At 43.0% G+C, this 17117-nt stretch overlaps 1 protein-coding gene across 2 annotated transcripts in view; it reads right to left on the minus strand.

The window, feature by feature from the left end:
• GRID2 (glutamate ionotropic receptor delta type subunit 2) overlaps positions 1-15238 on the minus strand; it is a 682153-nt gene extending 666915 nt beyond the window's left edge. The window contains exon 1 of one of the 2 annotated variants that reach the window (XM_066317937.1): positions 14956-15238. In XM_066317937.1, the coding sequence (XP_066174034.1) occupies positions 14956-15043 (88 nt within the window). In that variant the 5' untranslated portion in view covers positions 15044-15238. The remainder of the gene's footprint in view (positions 1-14955) is intronic. The other variant, XM_066317936.1, reaches the window with a different exon arrangement.
• Between the last annotated feature and the right edge of the window lie 1879 nt (positions 15239-17117).

The following is a 17117-nucleotide window of genomic DNA, read 5'->3' on the forward strand; positions in this document are numbered from 1 at the left end:
CCCTTGGCATTTCATGAGCACAAGAAACTACTGGTGTGCAGGTCAAGTCTTAACTGTCCTCTGGAAGTGGTTTCTGTGGCAGCAAAGTAAGGGGAGGAGAGGGGATGGGATTGGAATGGGATTGGAATGGGATTGGATGATCTTGTTGGGAATGAGACAGGCAGGCAGCTGCATACACAAAACAGGATAGTCTGGTGGCCAGGAGCGCATCCAAGCTGTTTTGGTGAGAAGGTAAGGAAAGGAGGAGAAACTTACACCTGCCCAGCTGTGAGCTGGTTTAGCTGCCATGAGTGACTCCTCAGCAAACTGTATCAGGATATTCCTGTGTGAACTCACTCTCAGTTTTGTGCCATTTAGACCCAAAACACTTTTAGCCAGGCTACTCCGCCTTTTGCCAATCACACTTTTAAAAAGTCATTTATTTATTTCGAAACAGAGGTAAGTTACTGAGAAGGATTTGCAGTAAGGACTATGTTTCTGAGCACTCCTAAATTTTGATTTTAAATGTCACAAAACATCTCTCTGCACAGTTTTAAGAAAATTCCAGTGATTCTAAAGGAAGAGGCAGATAACAAACACATGCCTTGCACAGCACTATGTCATTTTTATACTCAATCATGGAAGCAAGAATTCATGAAGACCTACAACAAATCACCAACCATCTCCTGCTTTGCACCTTACTCTTTGGTACTAGAACAAGTGCTTCCTGGTGAAATCAATCTCATTCTTCGCCAAGATGCTCGGAATGAGAGGGATCAGTAAAAAGAGAACTGCTAGAAATTGCTTTGAGTCCTGTCAAAAAATAACGGATTTATGAGGTAGAGATTGGCCTCCTTAGCCCTATCACGAGTTGCTTCTCAATAAAGTTCAGTTCCTGCTCATATGTGCTTTGAATCTGTCAGTACTGGAACAGTTTTAAGGGGCAAGATAAACATTTGCATACAAGGAGACAAGCAGTGAAAATGATGTGGGAATGCATCTGGCTTTGTTCTCATGCGGGTCACCATGTGACAGACCCAGCTGTGATTACTCAGCACCCAGCCACGATAAACACAGATCCCTTCAAGAGGCAGCTTTATCGACTGACAACTGTGGATGGACTGGCCAATTCTATTTCGTCAGCCCATCATTCACTGTAAATGTGTGAAAAATCCATCTGGTTTTATTTCTCTGTGTGCACGAGATATGAAAGGAAACAAAGACCTGTCTAAGCAAAAAGCAAGAGCATGACAAGAACACTGTCATGGTAAGACCTCGTTCTCACAGTTCAAACAGTCTGTTCCCTCTGCCTCACACAGATGTTTGCTAACACAATAGAAGGTGCCTCTCTGTACTCCCTCTCTCTCATCAGATAAATCAAAATAGCACTCAGTGATAGCACAAGACAACTACCTATGCTGGAATTGAGTAACAGACAGCCAAGAAATCTTTCATTCATTCTGGATTTACAGTTGCTTTTCTCAAACAAGTAACTTTATGGGTAATCAGCCTGTCTACATGAAAAACAAGGAAAACAGTGTGGGTTTCTCGGGGCATTTTGGAAGAGGTGAAGATCTTTACATCCAAAATAAAAAGTGAAAGATGACTCCTCAAGAATCAGTATTAGTTGTACTTCTAGCACGGGAAAGAAATGGCACAAAATAATAATGCAGGGTAGAACTGGTTTATAACTGGGGAGAATTTGACTTAGCCTGTCTTAGCTACATGGACCACATGGCCATTGTACCAATAGGCTTCTAGACATACACATAGTACCTGCACCTCAGCAAGAAATGTTGATGAAGACTATTCTAGCAAAAAGCATATGAGATACGATCAAATTATTTGCAGAGAGAGCTAAGAATATTATAGTACATGCAAGACTCAGAATAAATGAAACTCAGTGAATCATTTTAGGGAGGAAAGAGAAAGACATGGGAAAAGCTTCTACATGGCCACATTTTTCCTTTTCTCCTCAAATGAAATGTTAATAAAAATGCATCTTCTAACAGGTATCTCCAAAATCCTTGCTCAACAATCCAACAGCTATGTGTAGTCTATCATAACTAGATTTCTCTTCATACTCCCACCTTTAAATATTGTGCAAGATTTGGCTGTTTGCTAATATGAGTAAATTTTCTACTGTAGCTTCTCTACTGATATAAAAAGCATTTCCTAAGAGTGTAAGCTACACTGGCTTTTGGAATAGGTTCAAAACAGGTCAGACCCTCTTCTTACTAGAAGGTCAACTACTTCAGCATATACAGCTGAGAGAAGTCTAGGGATGGAGATGTTCTGGTACCAAGAACATTTCCAGCCACAGATCCTACTCTTCAGAGCAGACCAACCTTCACAGTGCAGAACAGGAGTATTCAAGTGGTGTTGAAAACGCCATAGGAACACTGAACAAAGGTCTGCCTCCCAGTCTACAAAAGTTATATTACAAGGAATGAATCTTTTTAGATATCCATTAGATATCTATCATTTAGATATCCATCCACTCCCTTGTTATTTTACCATGCAAAGTGTATTTGTAGTTACCACTGAATTTTTGCTGTGATGTGAATGAGAAGTGGTTGTAAATAAAAAGAATTCTGCTTCAAAACTGGGGAGCAAGCTGGAAACACTCAAACAGGCACCATTCTAGTCACACAACACAAATATTTACTCCCTTATGTGAGCTGAGAGTGTGACACAAAATTTTCTAGTAGTTAGTGGTCCCCACAAAGAGTTTGCAACTTCCTGAACTAATATACTAATTTAGAGTTAGACTTTTCTTCACACCATGACTCCTCTGCTCTTTCTGGGAATTATCGAGATTTTAAATTATTACTAATTCTCACGAGCAGATGGTAGTAGCACTTTGTCAGAGCATTATTACATTTAAGTTAACGCTTTGGAATTTTAATGCAATGGCTCCAAGACATACTTCTTAAACCCTTCCATAAAAGGGCCATTTCAAAGCTTACATCTGTGACTGCTGCCATCCACTGCCTTCCTTTAAGAAGTGGCCTTTGAAATAGCAGAATTAAAAAATGATAAAATACTTTCAAATCCAAAATGGTCATGGGGAGTTTGTGAAATGAACTGCAACAAGAAACTTCCATTGTATTACTAAAGCAATGCCAACAACAAAATGCATCTCTATGGCCCCTACTCCTGAACCTCTTTCAAAAAACTCAAATGCTAGTTATTTCTGAGGAGCAGAAGTTTGTTTACTCTTTGCAGATGCCTGGAGGTGAGAGCAAAAGAAGTCAGCACACACTTGTTCTGAAGGGAGGATTAGTCAGAATGAAGGGAAGAGGGCACTGGGGATGCTTCCAAGAGCTTCCAAAGCTCCAGCAGCAGCAATTTCAATATTCTATTTGTTACTCCAAGTTAGTGGTACAAAATGATGCAAGGACCTTGTTTATAGGAAGTTAGCCCCTCTCTCCCTTTCATGTTCTCTACGGAAGTGTGTAGACCTGGTATTTTCTGAAAACACTCATACTCCTTACTTGCCACAACATAAAGATCCAATGAATTCTGGGCTCAGGGACACTTGGTAGTCTTACAAAAAATGGAGGGAAAATGCATCCCTTTAAAAAATTGCTAAAAAAACTCTGGCCCCACAGTACTTTAATGAACAGACTGGTTTGGGGGTTTTTTTAACTACTAAATCCTGAGATGATTTTCAGCAATAGCTGTTTCCAGATGCAATTATTATCTACCTTCCCCTGAGGTAGTATTTACCTTGTCCTTCCAACACATCATTCCCTGTTATTCGAGATCATTGATCTTAAACAGAAAAATATTCTGAAAAACTATTATCCCAATTCTTAATGTGTCTCATTTACTGGAAACACAAGCCACTGGCTGCGCCTTCGCTGCCTTGGATGAGGCTTGGACAAGGTTGATGTTGACAGAAAACCAGACCAAATGAGGACATATGCCACGAGATAAGTGTGAAAGGAGATCCACACTCACCACTCTGGAGCTTCACTGAAGAAAGGTGTAACTTTCAAAGCAAGCTATGCAGCTATTTGAGATGAGGAGAAAGATAGCACCACTCGCCCCCTCATTCCATGCAAGTCATGGCAGGCTTTGCATTCAGAAGCAGGCTGCATTATTTACCCTTTCCTTCCTTCCTAAATTAGGTCAAAAGTCAATGGAGCAGAAGCTGTGGCTGTGTGCACCCTTCCTCCTACTCACCAGCCACAGAAGGCGAGTTTAAAAGGAGGCACAGTGCAGAGCAGCCTATGAAACAAAATGCTAAGATAGTGCCAAGGCACAGGAAGGTACAATACATTCAGAGTTACTCTGGGAGGAGAGAAGTGGAAGATGACATTTCAATACTCATTGTTTACATCTGTACAAGGGTATTAAACAACACAAAGGTAAAATGGATCTCACTTCTTTGCCAAGCAACCAAGTACAATTACTGGCTGAAAAAAAAACCCCAAAAAATAAGATCTACCACATAAATCAAATGCCTTATGGTAAAACTATAAAGGCTAGACAGGGAGAAACAATCCCATTTTCTAATCTGTAATTTAGTTTCTTTAAAACTTAATATTATCTTCTAGCTATATTGTTCTCAAAGCACCAGCTGCATTATGTTATTAAGCTTTTCAGTAATATTTGTGCCATTCCAATCTCTTGCTCCTCTGGATTTCCAAACTTTTCTCATATGCTTAGACATATACCTCCCCCACAAGGCCTGTCCCGAATATAAAGCCCAGTCTCCAAATCACATAACATTTCCTGCTGTTCCCTGAAGCTATCCTGCACTGCCCATCACTATGCTAACCCCTCCAAATGCCTCCTGCACCCCTTCATCACCCAGCTAATTCCCACCACTGCTAAACACAATCCCTTGCCAAAGCTCCCACACAGAAGGCACCACCAGAACATTCCCCAGAGCAGTCCTGCTCCCAGAGCAGCTCTGTGGCAGAGAACATGGGTTTTTCTTGCCCACTGCCTTCAGCCATTTTATTTAATGTAGGCCCTTATACTCTCGGCAATGCTGTCAAAAACAGGAGAACTTTTTTCAAGTAAATGAGCTTTTCTCATATACCTCCAGGATGCAATCCAATTCCAGAACAGAAGAGCTACTTCGAGGTGTTGGGAAATAATTTCTCTAGATTGTTTCAATAATATTTCCACAGCAATACAAAACCTTCACGAGACTACCAAAGGAGGCTGCAGATACTTTCAGAACCACTGACTATTCTGAAATACCTCTTTTAAACAAAGTAGGGAATTTTGCAACATAGATTGTTTCACTTTTAAAACAAGGGGTGTTTTCTTCCTACCTAGTCTTCCAAAACTGTACTAAGAAATACTTATCTAAGTGAGACAGTGAGAGAGGGCATGTGCATAATCATGCATTACTTCCCTTACTGGTAAACCCAGAGAGTAACACGGTAGCAGCTGATGAGTTAATGATTGCTTGTATTTGGCCAATTTAATCAAAGTTGCTGGCAATAACATACTGTAGGTAATAATTACAAACACATTGCTGCCCTTCATTTTTTGTCAGCTCTTTAACCTCACAGCCCTCATCAGGAACTTTTGATACCAGCTGACAGGTCATCAAAGTACATATGAGTCTTCAAGTGTACAGAGTCCCAGAGAGATCCAAGCCCTCTCTTTCACTTCAGCTTCAAATCTCCTGACAGGCAACTTTTTGTTTCATATTTGTACAGCTTCCAGCACAGTGGGGTGCCATTTCACAACTTGTATTCCCATTATGGCTTCCTGCCTGCAAGCTAAAAGCCTCCCAAATCTTCGTGTTGTTAATTAGGGTGGAAACTAATGCCATCCCAAATTAAAGAAAAATATAGTCAAGTATTTTCAATAAGAATAGTCCTTCTGATTACTGAAAAGGTGTGTATACAATATACAATATGTATAGTATATGCATACATTAATACATACCCCAGTGCTCGCTATCAACCTGTAGCACGAAGCTAATATACCTCCAGCATGCAAATTTTTAAAGGTATTTATAGCAAGTACATTCATGGATATACTTCAATACAGCTTCAGCCTATGTATTCACAAAGAAGAGAGCTGAAGGAAGATTACCCTTACAAATTATAACGAGCTTTCTGAGGTGTACGTCTCAAAAGAGGTCAAATAAGTGGAATTCCACAATTCCCTGTAAAGTCCAGAAATTTACAGAGAAAAAGCAGTTTTATCCAAATAACAGATATTTGTGTTCTGGTGTATTTAACTTTTTACTTCCTGTACATTAAAGCAGATATTTAAGAGCATAGAACACAGTGACCATTGCAACTTCTTGCCATGAGCCTGGAATATCAGAGAGAAAGAAACTAACAGAAACAGTAAAAGGGAGAAATTAACACGACCTAAAATAGCCACCACTTTCACTTGCAGTTAACATACAGTCCACACACTGCCACTACTCTACAGTGGCTTCACTGAGCAAGAACTGTGTCTTGTCTACTGTCTTCTTCCCTTTGCCAACCCTCTAGTACATTAAATAGTTTTAAGGTTCTCAAATGTTTAAACTGAACACTATAAAGACTGCAAGAAGGCAAGGGATAAACAAAAAGAAACATCCTTGCATACTAATGCTTGGTCTGAAGATACCCCCACTGTGTGCTTCCAGCCCAGCCACACAAGTTTTAATACTGACTGTAATCAGTGAGATAACTAGTGTCTTGGTACCTGAGAAACACAACTGACGTCTTCAAAACACCCCAAAGGCTCAGGAGCCTGAGCTTGACTGAGATGAGTTCCTGTGTGCTTTAAAAACAAAGCAAGTCTGTCATCAGGTCTGGGTCTCAAACACAGCTCTGGAGGTGGCATCCCAAGGCAAAGTTTCATTTCTCTATTTACAAATGGGTTTGCAAAATTGATCTATCTGTGTACATTAAAATTAGGCACAGCAAATCCAGGCCTGGCATTCAGGTCTGCTGTTCTGCCATCCTCTGCTCTCTCCAGAGCTCTCATCCGGAGCACTGGAGTGCTGCTATTTGATTTTGATTTATCACAAGTGAATTATTATAATGAAATCACCAACTCGATTTAAGCCTCTGAGAAAGATACGGTTGGACTAACAAAAAATTGTTCTGCAAAGCAAGCAATTATTGTTAGGTTCACTGGATATTGGCCTTAGCAATCCAACTGATTACAGAAAGTTAATGTTTTAAAAAGCAATGAAAAAAATAGGTATTAAATCCTTTAAATCTGCATGAAAGGCTCCAAAAGGAATTTTACAGTTATTTTCTCTGCATATTTTATTAGATATGTGATATTTTATTCATGGATAAAGCAAATATAACAATTAGGAATAATTAGCATTTCAGCACAGAGTGTTATCTAATACATTAAAATTCACATATAACTCCTCATTTAAATTCTGTATCCTCACATTTTTCCCCTTTCTGGTTCAGGACTTCTCCATTGAGCATAGCATTTACAGGAACATTATAGAGCTCCCAAAGAAATAGAAACAGACAGAAGTAGTGGCTTTTGCCTTTGATATCTTATTTTCTTCCCCTCCTTGCATTTTTGCTCATTTTCTTTTTCAATTTTCTCTTGAGTATAGAACTTGTCAGATAAACCCAGCACAACTTTCAAGAAACTTCTTCCCTTTCATCTTTCCTACCCTACTCCCCCATCATTCCACAACTAATGGGTATAAATGGAGATCTACTTGAAATCTAACCCAGCTCTTACAAATCCATCAGTTTACAGTTGACTAGAACTAGAGTAATTGTCTCTGTGCCACCTCTTCCACCATAACTTTAAAGCTACACAGAAATGCTGTAGTTACTGTATTATCCTTTCTCATTAAGTAAGTGTCACTTTTTATGAGGGCTTTTCTTTTTATTTAATGCAACACTTAGAGCTCTCAGAATATCCCCTCCTTGAGCTTTTGTGCTGAGCCCCAGTCCAAAGCAGGAAGAAGTCTCTCCAGCTGAAGTGCACTCTGTGGTACAATACAGAACACAAAATACATCCTTCTCTGAATTAAGTATATTATCACTGAAACTAGGACATAAATTCTGAACCTTACAAAATTACAGCAGTGCACAACATCAAACATGCTCCCTTGCCAGGTTTCAGAACTGTCATCCAAACACCAGCACATTTCATTTCATTTCACTAACCTTCAATTTCAGCCTGTCCTCCCTGTTATGGAGATCACTTACAACTCTCCAAATCACATAAGCCTTTATTAATTATAGCGGTTGCAGACACAGGAGAATCTTTCCCTTACTCCATCAGCTCTCACAACTGCTTGGCCAACAATAACCAGAAACCAAAGACTGACATTTGTATAGAACAGCAGAGGAAACTGCCCTGATGGGGAAAGCAAAAGAAGAGCCGTACAAACTGCCCTGCTACTGGGAAATCCAGAAAGATACAGCAAGAAAGGCACCTTTTCGTCACTCACTCCTCCTCTAAATGGTTCCATTTCAGTCTAGATGTTTAAATTACTATTAAAAGAATACACAATCATATTCTGCCCCTATAATGGGTGACAACAGCACTTCCTCTTCTCCATGTGCTGCTTCAAATGCACAAACCGGCCCAAAGCTGTGCCCAGAAGGCTTTGCCCAGGCTTTCCTTACCTGGTGTTGAGGATGGATTAACCAGCACTCCACCAAACTTATCCATCATGCACTTAGCCCACATTTCGTATCACGTGTCACACAGCACCCCCTCAGTACTGCACCTTCCCCAATACAGCCTGCTGGCCTGGGTGAGCGAGGAAGACACAGCCAACATCGCTCCGAAAAAGGCCAACGCTGTCATTTTGGTAACTGCTGCATGAAACAAGACAGCAACTACTTCCTCATGGACATAATACACGGTGCAGGAAGATAACAGAACACCACAGAAGGAGAGGAAGGGCATCTGTGTGCAGGAAGCCCTGTAGGGAGCCACTTGCTACAGCACAAGCCTGGGGTGCAAAACACTTCAAAGCAACATGAGCTTCCATGAGCAGCTCCCAGCCACTCTGTCAGGGTGCAGCAATCTGCCTGCTCTGCTTTACTCTTGGGCTGTGACAGTCATACTTGTCTTTTGGCACCTCTAGGTAAGCACAAAATGTATCTGGGGCTCTCATAAATGGGTGGACGCATGAGCAGAGCCATGAATTGCACTGTAAGGACTACAGGATAGGACTGGAGGATGCACAGGTGTGGAGCCGTCCAAGTTTTGACACGAAAGCCAAGTCTGAATCTCAAATCAAGGTTTTCCTCAAATTTTCACCAGCTTAGATGGTAACTGACTACTTCTGGAATTCAAATCTAACTGAAAAAAAGAAAAAAACAGTGAAAACTGACTTTGCAGATGCAGAAAGGTATCTGAATTTGCCTAATTACTAATGCATCACCTGAAATCAATCTTTAGCATATACCATCATGTATCATAATATATGTGCAAAACATGTTTTCAAAGTCTGGTCCTTCTCCTATAATTGCTAAAAACATTAGAATACTATTTCCTTTTCTTATTGGTCACTTTTAAGTCCAAACATCAATGGTAATTATTTGTGCCTAGTAAGCTTTTAAACATTGAAGACAGAAACAAAAAATGTCTGGAGAGTGTGTTTATGGAGAGACTGTTACCATGTTCTCATACATAACTCAGGTAATTAGGAAAACTAAATAGAAACTGATAGCCAAATAGAACTACTCTTTCTCATAAACTGCTTTTAAAACCATTTTTTTACTGTGCTGAAAAATTATCAAGCAGTGGAGTAGCAGTAACAAAGAGTGAAAATACAAACCTCAACTCAAAAGGCAGAAGCCTCCAATAAATTTCAGCCAAAACCAGGCTGTCATGGCAGATTATAGATAGCTATATATCAAATGGAAGAAAATGATGTAAGTTCAAGTCTATATCTAGGGAGTAACCTAATGGCTTACAGAAGTCATCTCTTGCCAATACCACTTGCTTTACAGGGCCAGGGAGTGGAAGAGAACCATACTTAATGCCTTTGTTCATTAAGTTAAATGAACCTTAGTTGGTAGGTTTATGTAGTCACAGTCTTGAAAGATTTTTCTCCAGTGTGTTTTTTCGAAGATGGCATTGTGAGAATAAAGGCTCAGTGCATCCCTAAGTAGTCATGTGAAAGCACAGAGCAGCAGCAGTGATTGCCATGTCAGACATTTGTTAGGGCACCACTTGAAAACGGATGGTTGATTTTTTTTTTTACTCTGCCTTTATCAAGGACAAAGAACCTGATATAACACTAAGAGTTATTTAAGAACACGAAAAGGAGCTGTCTGCTGCGGTCAGCAATCCACAGGCTCAGTTTAAAATCTTCTGAAGTCAACTAAGCAACTCACCTGGATTATGAGAGACTCTGGATCAGGCCCCAATGATGACTAAGAAACACTCCAGAAAGCAGTGACACCTAATGGCAAACATGCCTTTGGATAATGGCAAGCCCTAATCTACGGTGTGCCAAGTCATCCCTTCTTTAGCTACAGAGCAACACACCTCACAGGGACTGAAGCACTGCCCCAAATCTAAGCACCTGGGCAAGGGTGTCAGAAATAATGCACACGGAAGCGGGAGTTCATCACGCAGGCCAAGCACTGAAGTAGAACATAACTACAGAACATTACTAACAGAACCTCCTGGCTGCTCAGCCCCAGCACGCTGGCTTCTAGGCCCTCACTCATAGGTGTGTTTAAAATAAGCAAGTAACCTTCTCACATCTTAGAGCAGGGACAAGGGGAACCTGAGCGTTCCCCTGCGGACACTACAGGCACACAGAGATTTATTTGTTTTCAATAAATCTGGTTTGCTCGCTTGTCCTGTGCTTTACAAATGTATCTGAGAGTACTGTAATGAACAGTTAGTGGCATACACTACATACCTCCTAATGAGGCTTCACCAATAGCACAGCAAATTAAATTCCTATTACCAATTCACAACACAACCCAAGCTGCACTGTAGCACATCAGCTTACAAGAAGAAACGTGGCCAGGAATACCACCAAGCAACAAGAATCCCTCTCCTTCACAGAAAAAAAAATGCATTTTCATCACCACTAATATCAAGAGAAGAAACAAGCAACAGACCCCATGATGGAACTGCCTTGATATTATTAACCACGGCACAGAAGAGCTCAAAGGTATGAGCCAAAACTCAGGACCCAGCAATGCTGGGAACTTGTCCAACATAAGGAACGCAGCAGTCCTGGCCTACAAAGTCTAAAAGCTGAGAGGAGTAAGGTAAGGGCAGAACTGAGTTTCTCTCTCAGGAAGAAAAACAGGTATCTATAAATATATTAAAAACAGACATATAATTATATGTAGAAGATATATAATGCATAACTTTATCTTATATATATTTATGACATTTCCTTTAAAAATAAAAAAAGCCAAGGGCAGTATACAGCAGACTGTGTATGACTGAACTTACTGATAAACATAAAAACCAACCTGAGGTAATCAGGGAGGCCGAACTAGATTAATTAGCCTTCAAAAATACTGTATTTTTTCAGCAAAACTTTAGTACCATACTATGTGCCTGCTGCCCTAGGCAATTTTGCAGCATCTAATACACATCTATCTGCCTATATGTTACTTTAGGCACAACAGGAAATTCATAAGGATGTAGAGATGTATTACTATGTACATATCAAGGGAAAATAACAAGCACAAAGCACAAAATATAAAAGCATGAGACTATCGGCGGTAGAAGATACAAAGCACACACAAATTGTGTGGTTGACAAGGAATGCCACCTAATCCCTGCTTAATTAAAACACTGTTCTAAACTCCTGTTTAGGGAGTGAGGAGTGTGGGACGACTGATGTATGAAGGAAATATCAGGCACCGTGGCTAATCTCAAAGACTTGGGAGCTTTCGAGCTACATAAATCAGAGCGACTTTTTGAATAGCCTCATAAAACACAGAATCATTACCATTCCACTCACGACTTTCAGATTCTTCCTACAGCATACAGATCATTAGGAAACTTCTAAGCAATCAAGTAATGTGGGACTGATGAAATTACTCAATCAATGCATGGGCTGAGAGAAGCAGCATAATACAGGATTGCACAGTTTTGACATGGTAACCCTGCCCCTTTCTCTTTTTTATATAAGGGTAAGGAAAATTATAGTGGAGTCGATTCATTTCACCATTTTCACAAGAGTGCTTAATGTAGTCCTTCTGAACTGCCAGTTCCTATTTATAATAGCAGGGCAGAAGAAATGTACAGACTATAAGCAGCTCTACCGATGTTTAAAATATGATACAGGAAAACCTTTCTTTTTTTCAAATGTGCACATTTACATATACACAGACCTTCTCTAGAGATCAAAAGCAGAATCTGTACACAGAAGACAGGAAAATGAAAAGGCATTATCATAGATAGATAACCAGTCATTGTATCCCTCCCACTGACATCATCAAGTCATTAATGTCTACTCACTAAATTGTAACATTTTTTTGGCATTGTCTGAGAGATGACTGATAAAATACTTTGAGACAGAAAGCATCCTTTTAGAGGAAACACATTAAAAAAAAACCGTAGGGAAGCAAAAGAGTTTGAGTATTATACTGAAAAAAGTATGTATAGGTATGCATAGGTAACATGTTATTTCTTATGACCATCTGCCCCTCTCAAACACAGGAAAATATTTTCCGCTTGAATATCTTAGCACTGCAGAACGAAAAACAGATAATGCATTTATTCCGTCTGTTGCCTAAGGCATCAGTACTACCTCTGGTAGTATTTCTTTTTCCCTGAACTGAGCATTTCAGTTTTTTCTTTGGCTTTGTGAGTTCTTCTGCAGTCAATTCTTCAGAGTACCCTACTACTGCTTTTGCTCACTCATTTAAATAAACATAGTTTATTACTTATGTCTAAATATTTTATACATGTATTCATTTAATACAACTGGAGGAAGACAAAAGGGAGTCAGAAGACCAGCTCACAAAATACAGTGGTGTTACTTGGGGCCAAATTTTCATTTGTGAGCTGTACAAGTTGGAAAATTTAGCTGCATACTCATTTATTGTTAAAACAGTTCTGATTTCGGGTAACTTATTTTCAGAGTATTCATTTTTGTAGATATAAAGCTCTGCGCAACAGTTAAATAGTTTTGCCATTTTCATGGTAGCATAAAGCAGTCTATAAAAAGAGCTAATCCCCTTGTCAACTGTACTAATTATGTCTCAAGACAAATTGTCTGAGCAGCAACTGCTTTGGTTCTGCTAGTCTGGGGGGTTTTTTGTTTTATTTTTTGCTTTCAATGAGGACTTACTGTGTTGCTGTATCAAATCACTAACAGCATTATTAAAAAAAAAAAAAAAAAAAAAAAAAAAAAAAAAAAAAAAAAAAAAAAAAAAAGAGTTAAACTGTGTTGCCTTTATCACACAAAACAAGTAAACCAAAGAAATTTTCATTAACGCGAGGGGGAGAATATCTGTCGTCTCCCCCGATGGCAGTGCAAAGGCACACAGCTTGCCCAGCAGCGCGGCTTTAGCCAGGAGGATGGGCGACAGTGGACTGCAAAGAAACTCCTCATACGCTGCACAGTCAAAATTCCCCCCCAAATGCTAGGATGTGATCGTTTGATACAAGCTTTTAAGAAAGAAACCCTAAGACGTAACTGTCTCCTAGTGTCGCTTTATCAGTCTGCAACTGGGAAGAACTGAAAAAGTCCTTCTCCCTTTAAAAGGAGGGCACAGAGCGCTACCTCCCCTGTGCAATATTTGCTGCTCCAGTCACACACAGCCAAAAGGACTGACCCCTATAAAGTTGCGGTGCCCAAGGGGAGCGGTGCCTTCTGGGCTCGGGGAAGGGCTAGCGCACCGCTGCCCCAATATCGGTCCTGCAGGAAATCTCCTGACGGCCGGCCTTTCCAAACGCTCTCCCCGCTTCCCCTGTCACAGAAATCCGCTACGGATCCCCACGACAAGCACCGGCAGACATATTTTATAAAGCCAATCCCGGGGAGAGCGGCAGCTGCCCCACAGCCGGGGGCCGGCACCGCCCCAGAAACCTCCCCAACACCGCGGCGGGACCCTGCCCCGAAATGCACCTTCCCCGGGGCAGCGCGGCGCCGGCCGCCCGCCCCCGCTCCGCCTGCGTGCGGTGCCTGCAGATGGGCGAGCGGCCGCGGGGGAAGCGCCCTCCTCTCCTCCTCTCCCATCCCCGGCCGGCGCAGGGGGGCCGCCCGCTCTCGCCAGCCGCGGGAACCGAGCGCCGCTCGGCAGCGGGGCTCGGCGCTTCCCGGGGACGCGCCCGCCGAGAGCGAGGGCTGCCGTGCCGGAGCCGGCTCGGGATAACGGGGAGCCAGGGGGCGCGGGCGGCGCCGGCATCACCCGAGCTGCCCCCTGCCCCCGGGGCGGACGGGAGGCGCTGCCCTTGCCGGCAGCCGCGGCTCCGGGAGGCGCACACGGGGCCGGAGCCCCCCGCCCCGCGGCCGCCCTGCCCGCCCGCGGCAGGGGAAGCGCTCACGTTGCCAAACCACCTGTTCCGCCGCGGGAGAGGAAGGCGGGATGGGGGGTGGGAAGCAAGGAAGGAAAAGTGTGGGGGGTGGGGGTTTGGCGTGGCTGTCACCGTGGTGTGAGGAGCACGGGGAGGCGTGGGGTGTCCCCCGGCCGAGGGCGAGCCGGGGCAGGCGGAAGGCAGGCTGGAGCCGAGGAGCGGCGGGGAGGAAGCGGGGAAGTGCCCGAGCCCTGGGCCCCCCATCATCAGCCTCATCAAAACCTCAAGGTCTAAAGCACGCACATACCGCCAAGAAACCTTTACACAGCGCGGCAGGGGAAAAAGAGGACGCTTGAGATCCTGGTGAAAAGCAATTATAAGCGGGAGCTAAACAACAACAACAACAAAAGGAGGAAAGAAAAAAAAAAAAAAGCGAGCAAGCGATTAAAAAGAGTGGGGGCTGCCGGGGGAGGGGGGGAAGCTTTCCAAGAGAGGGAAGGTTGCAAAGGAGAGCTGGAAAAGTGTCCAGCAGCACCAGCAGGCACAGCACCCCCTTACCGATATGAATGATTGAATCTGCAATCGCCGCTTTCCAGGTTCGAGTCCAACAGACGGACATGACCAGGATGAGGGAGAAAACTTCCATCTCCTCCGGATGTCCAGGCTTTATAATAACAGATCTCTTCGCCAAACGGTGCTGCCGCGGAGGCAAGTGCAGCGCAGGAAGCCCAAGAGTTAGAGGCGCAGCCGGAGGAGCGTGTAAATCCCGATGGCTGGCGCAGAGCCGCGGCTGGTCAGGGAGCGAGCCCGGGGCTCCGAGCGCTTCTCTCCTCGGCGAAACCCCGCGTCACTTCGCGGGGCTCCTGGGCAGCACCAGAATTGCTGGGAGCGCCGGCAGCAAATCCATCCAGCCCGGGCGCCGCCGCGGGCAGCAGACGCCTCTGCTGGTCAGACAATCCCCATCCTTCCGCCGGGTCCAGGGATCCGCTCGGTCCCGCTGCTGCACAGCAACTTCCAGCCCACACCGCGCACACGCTCACACACACGGACACACGCACACACACCAGCAGACACGCACACACCAGCAGACACGCAGAAACCCTCCTGGCCGGAGAAGCCCCGGGAGCCCGCAGCAAATAGCTCGCCTTCAGCGAGGTGGGAGGAGCGGGCGACCGAGGGAGCAGGCGATCCCGCTCCCAGCAGCCAGATTCCTGCAGGAAAAGCCCCCCCGGAGGCCAAAAAACAAAGTGAACTTCAAGGTAATGCAGATAGTAATGCAGAGATTTCCCCCCACCCTTCGCTTGGAAAAATCGCTTCCCACAACTGGAGGAAAAAAAAAAAAATAAATCTGCCAATGGAGCCCAGCGTGCTGTCTCTGTCGCGCGAGGTGGTGGTTGGACAGGGCAGAAGCGAGAGGAGGAGAACCCGGAGCGAGGCAGAGGAAAGCAGATGATGGTCTGTCTGCAGGTCGCTTTTGGAGCTTGCTTTGCTGGTGGGATGCAGAGAGAGCTGGCAGCTCCAGCACCAGCCAGCACGTTGCCTAGAAATGGATCACCTAGGAGAAGGAGAGAGAGCGAGAGATAAGTGCTATCAGCCAGAGAGGGAGAAACAGAGAGCGAGCGAGTGAGAGCGCTTCTCTCTAATAACCACCTCCTCCCCCTATCTGCAATACAAGGGAGAAACAATATAGAGCCCTCGTCTCCCTTGAAATCTTCAACTGGGACTGAGGAACAGACATAGGCAAGTGTGCATACAGCCTAAAAATACATTGGGGGAGGGGGGAGAGGAAATCTTTTTGAAGTGTTATGCTCAGTTTAAAATTAAAAAAAAAAAAAAAAACCACCCCATTTATTTAACCTTGTAACTCCACTGTGAGGATCAAGTTCAAAGCTAGACCGACACTTCTGCTTCTCAGTCTTTGACAATTGAGTCAGGGACGTTACTTGAAGGGGAAAAGGAAAAAAAAAATCAGGGACACCTGGCCTCTATGGGAAAACGAAGACCTAAAAATCTATTAATATTACTTTAATTATCTGTGTTCTTGATGGAATTTGCACAGCTCTTGAAAGCAATGAATTAGCTTTTTTCTTCCTCTCTCTTTAGGCAATGGAGAAATTTCTATGGGAAACATTTAGAGTGCACTTTTGATGCTCAGGGTTCTATGAATTCATTAACCAATTAATCCTCAGACTTCTCGTGCTGTAGTTAAATACATTATCCCCATTACACAGACACAGAGAATTGTACAGAGAGGTTAAGTATGTTCATATAAAACAGTCTAAATCCCCACTTTATGTCTTAATACACTTTCTTCTGACTTGGGTTTTTCTAGTCCCACTAGAGACACAAAGCAGAAATCAATGAATTGCTCATAACACAGTAGTTCTATCCTAAATTCACACAAGCCATTGATAAGACCTGGTAGTCAACAAACAAGAGGTTATCGACCTATTTTCTTCAGAAGGAACCTCTTTTGAGAGCATCTTCTTAGTTATGACATTTGTAAGTTCATCATACCTGACTTGTATATTTCTCCTCTTTCTCCTGATTTGCATATGGCTTTTTTCACCTGTGGGACTGGTTGGCATAAGCAGTTGTATGCTTAGATAATCTAAGGATTTAGTTCAAGAGGGAGTAATAAGCTTTTCAAGAAAAGCTAAACTAAACCAATGGCAAGACAATTGACTCTACTAAAAGAAAAACAAAAACAAACCAAGCAA

The sequence above is a fragment of the Sylvia atricapilla genome, chromosome 4, assembly GCF_009819655.1.
Source record: "Sylvia atricapilla isolate bSylAtr1 chromosome 4, bSylAtr1.pri, whole genome shotgun sequence".
Lineage (NCBI taxonomy): Eukaryota > Metazoa > Chordata > Aves > Passeriformes > Sylviidae > Sylvia > Sylvia atricapilla.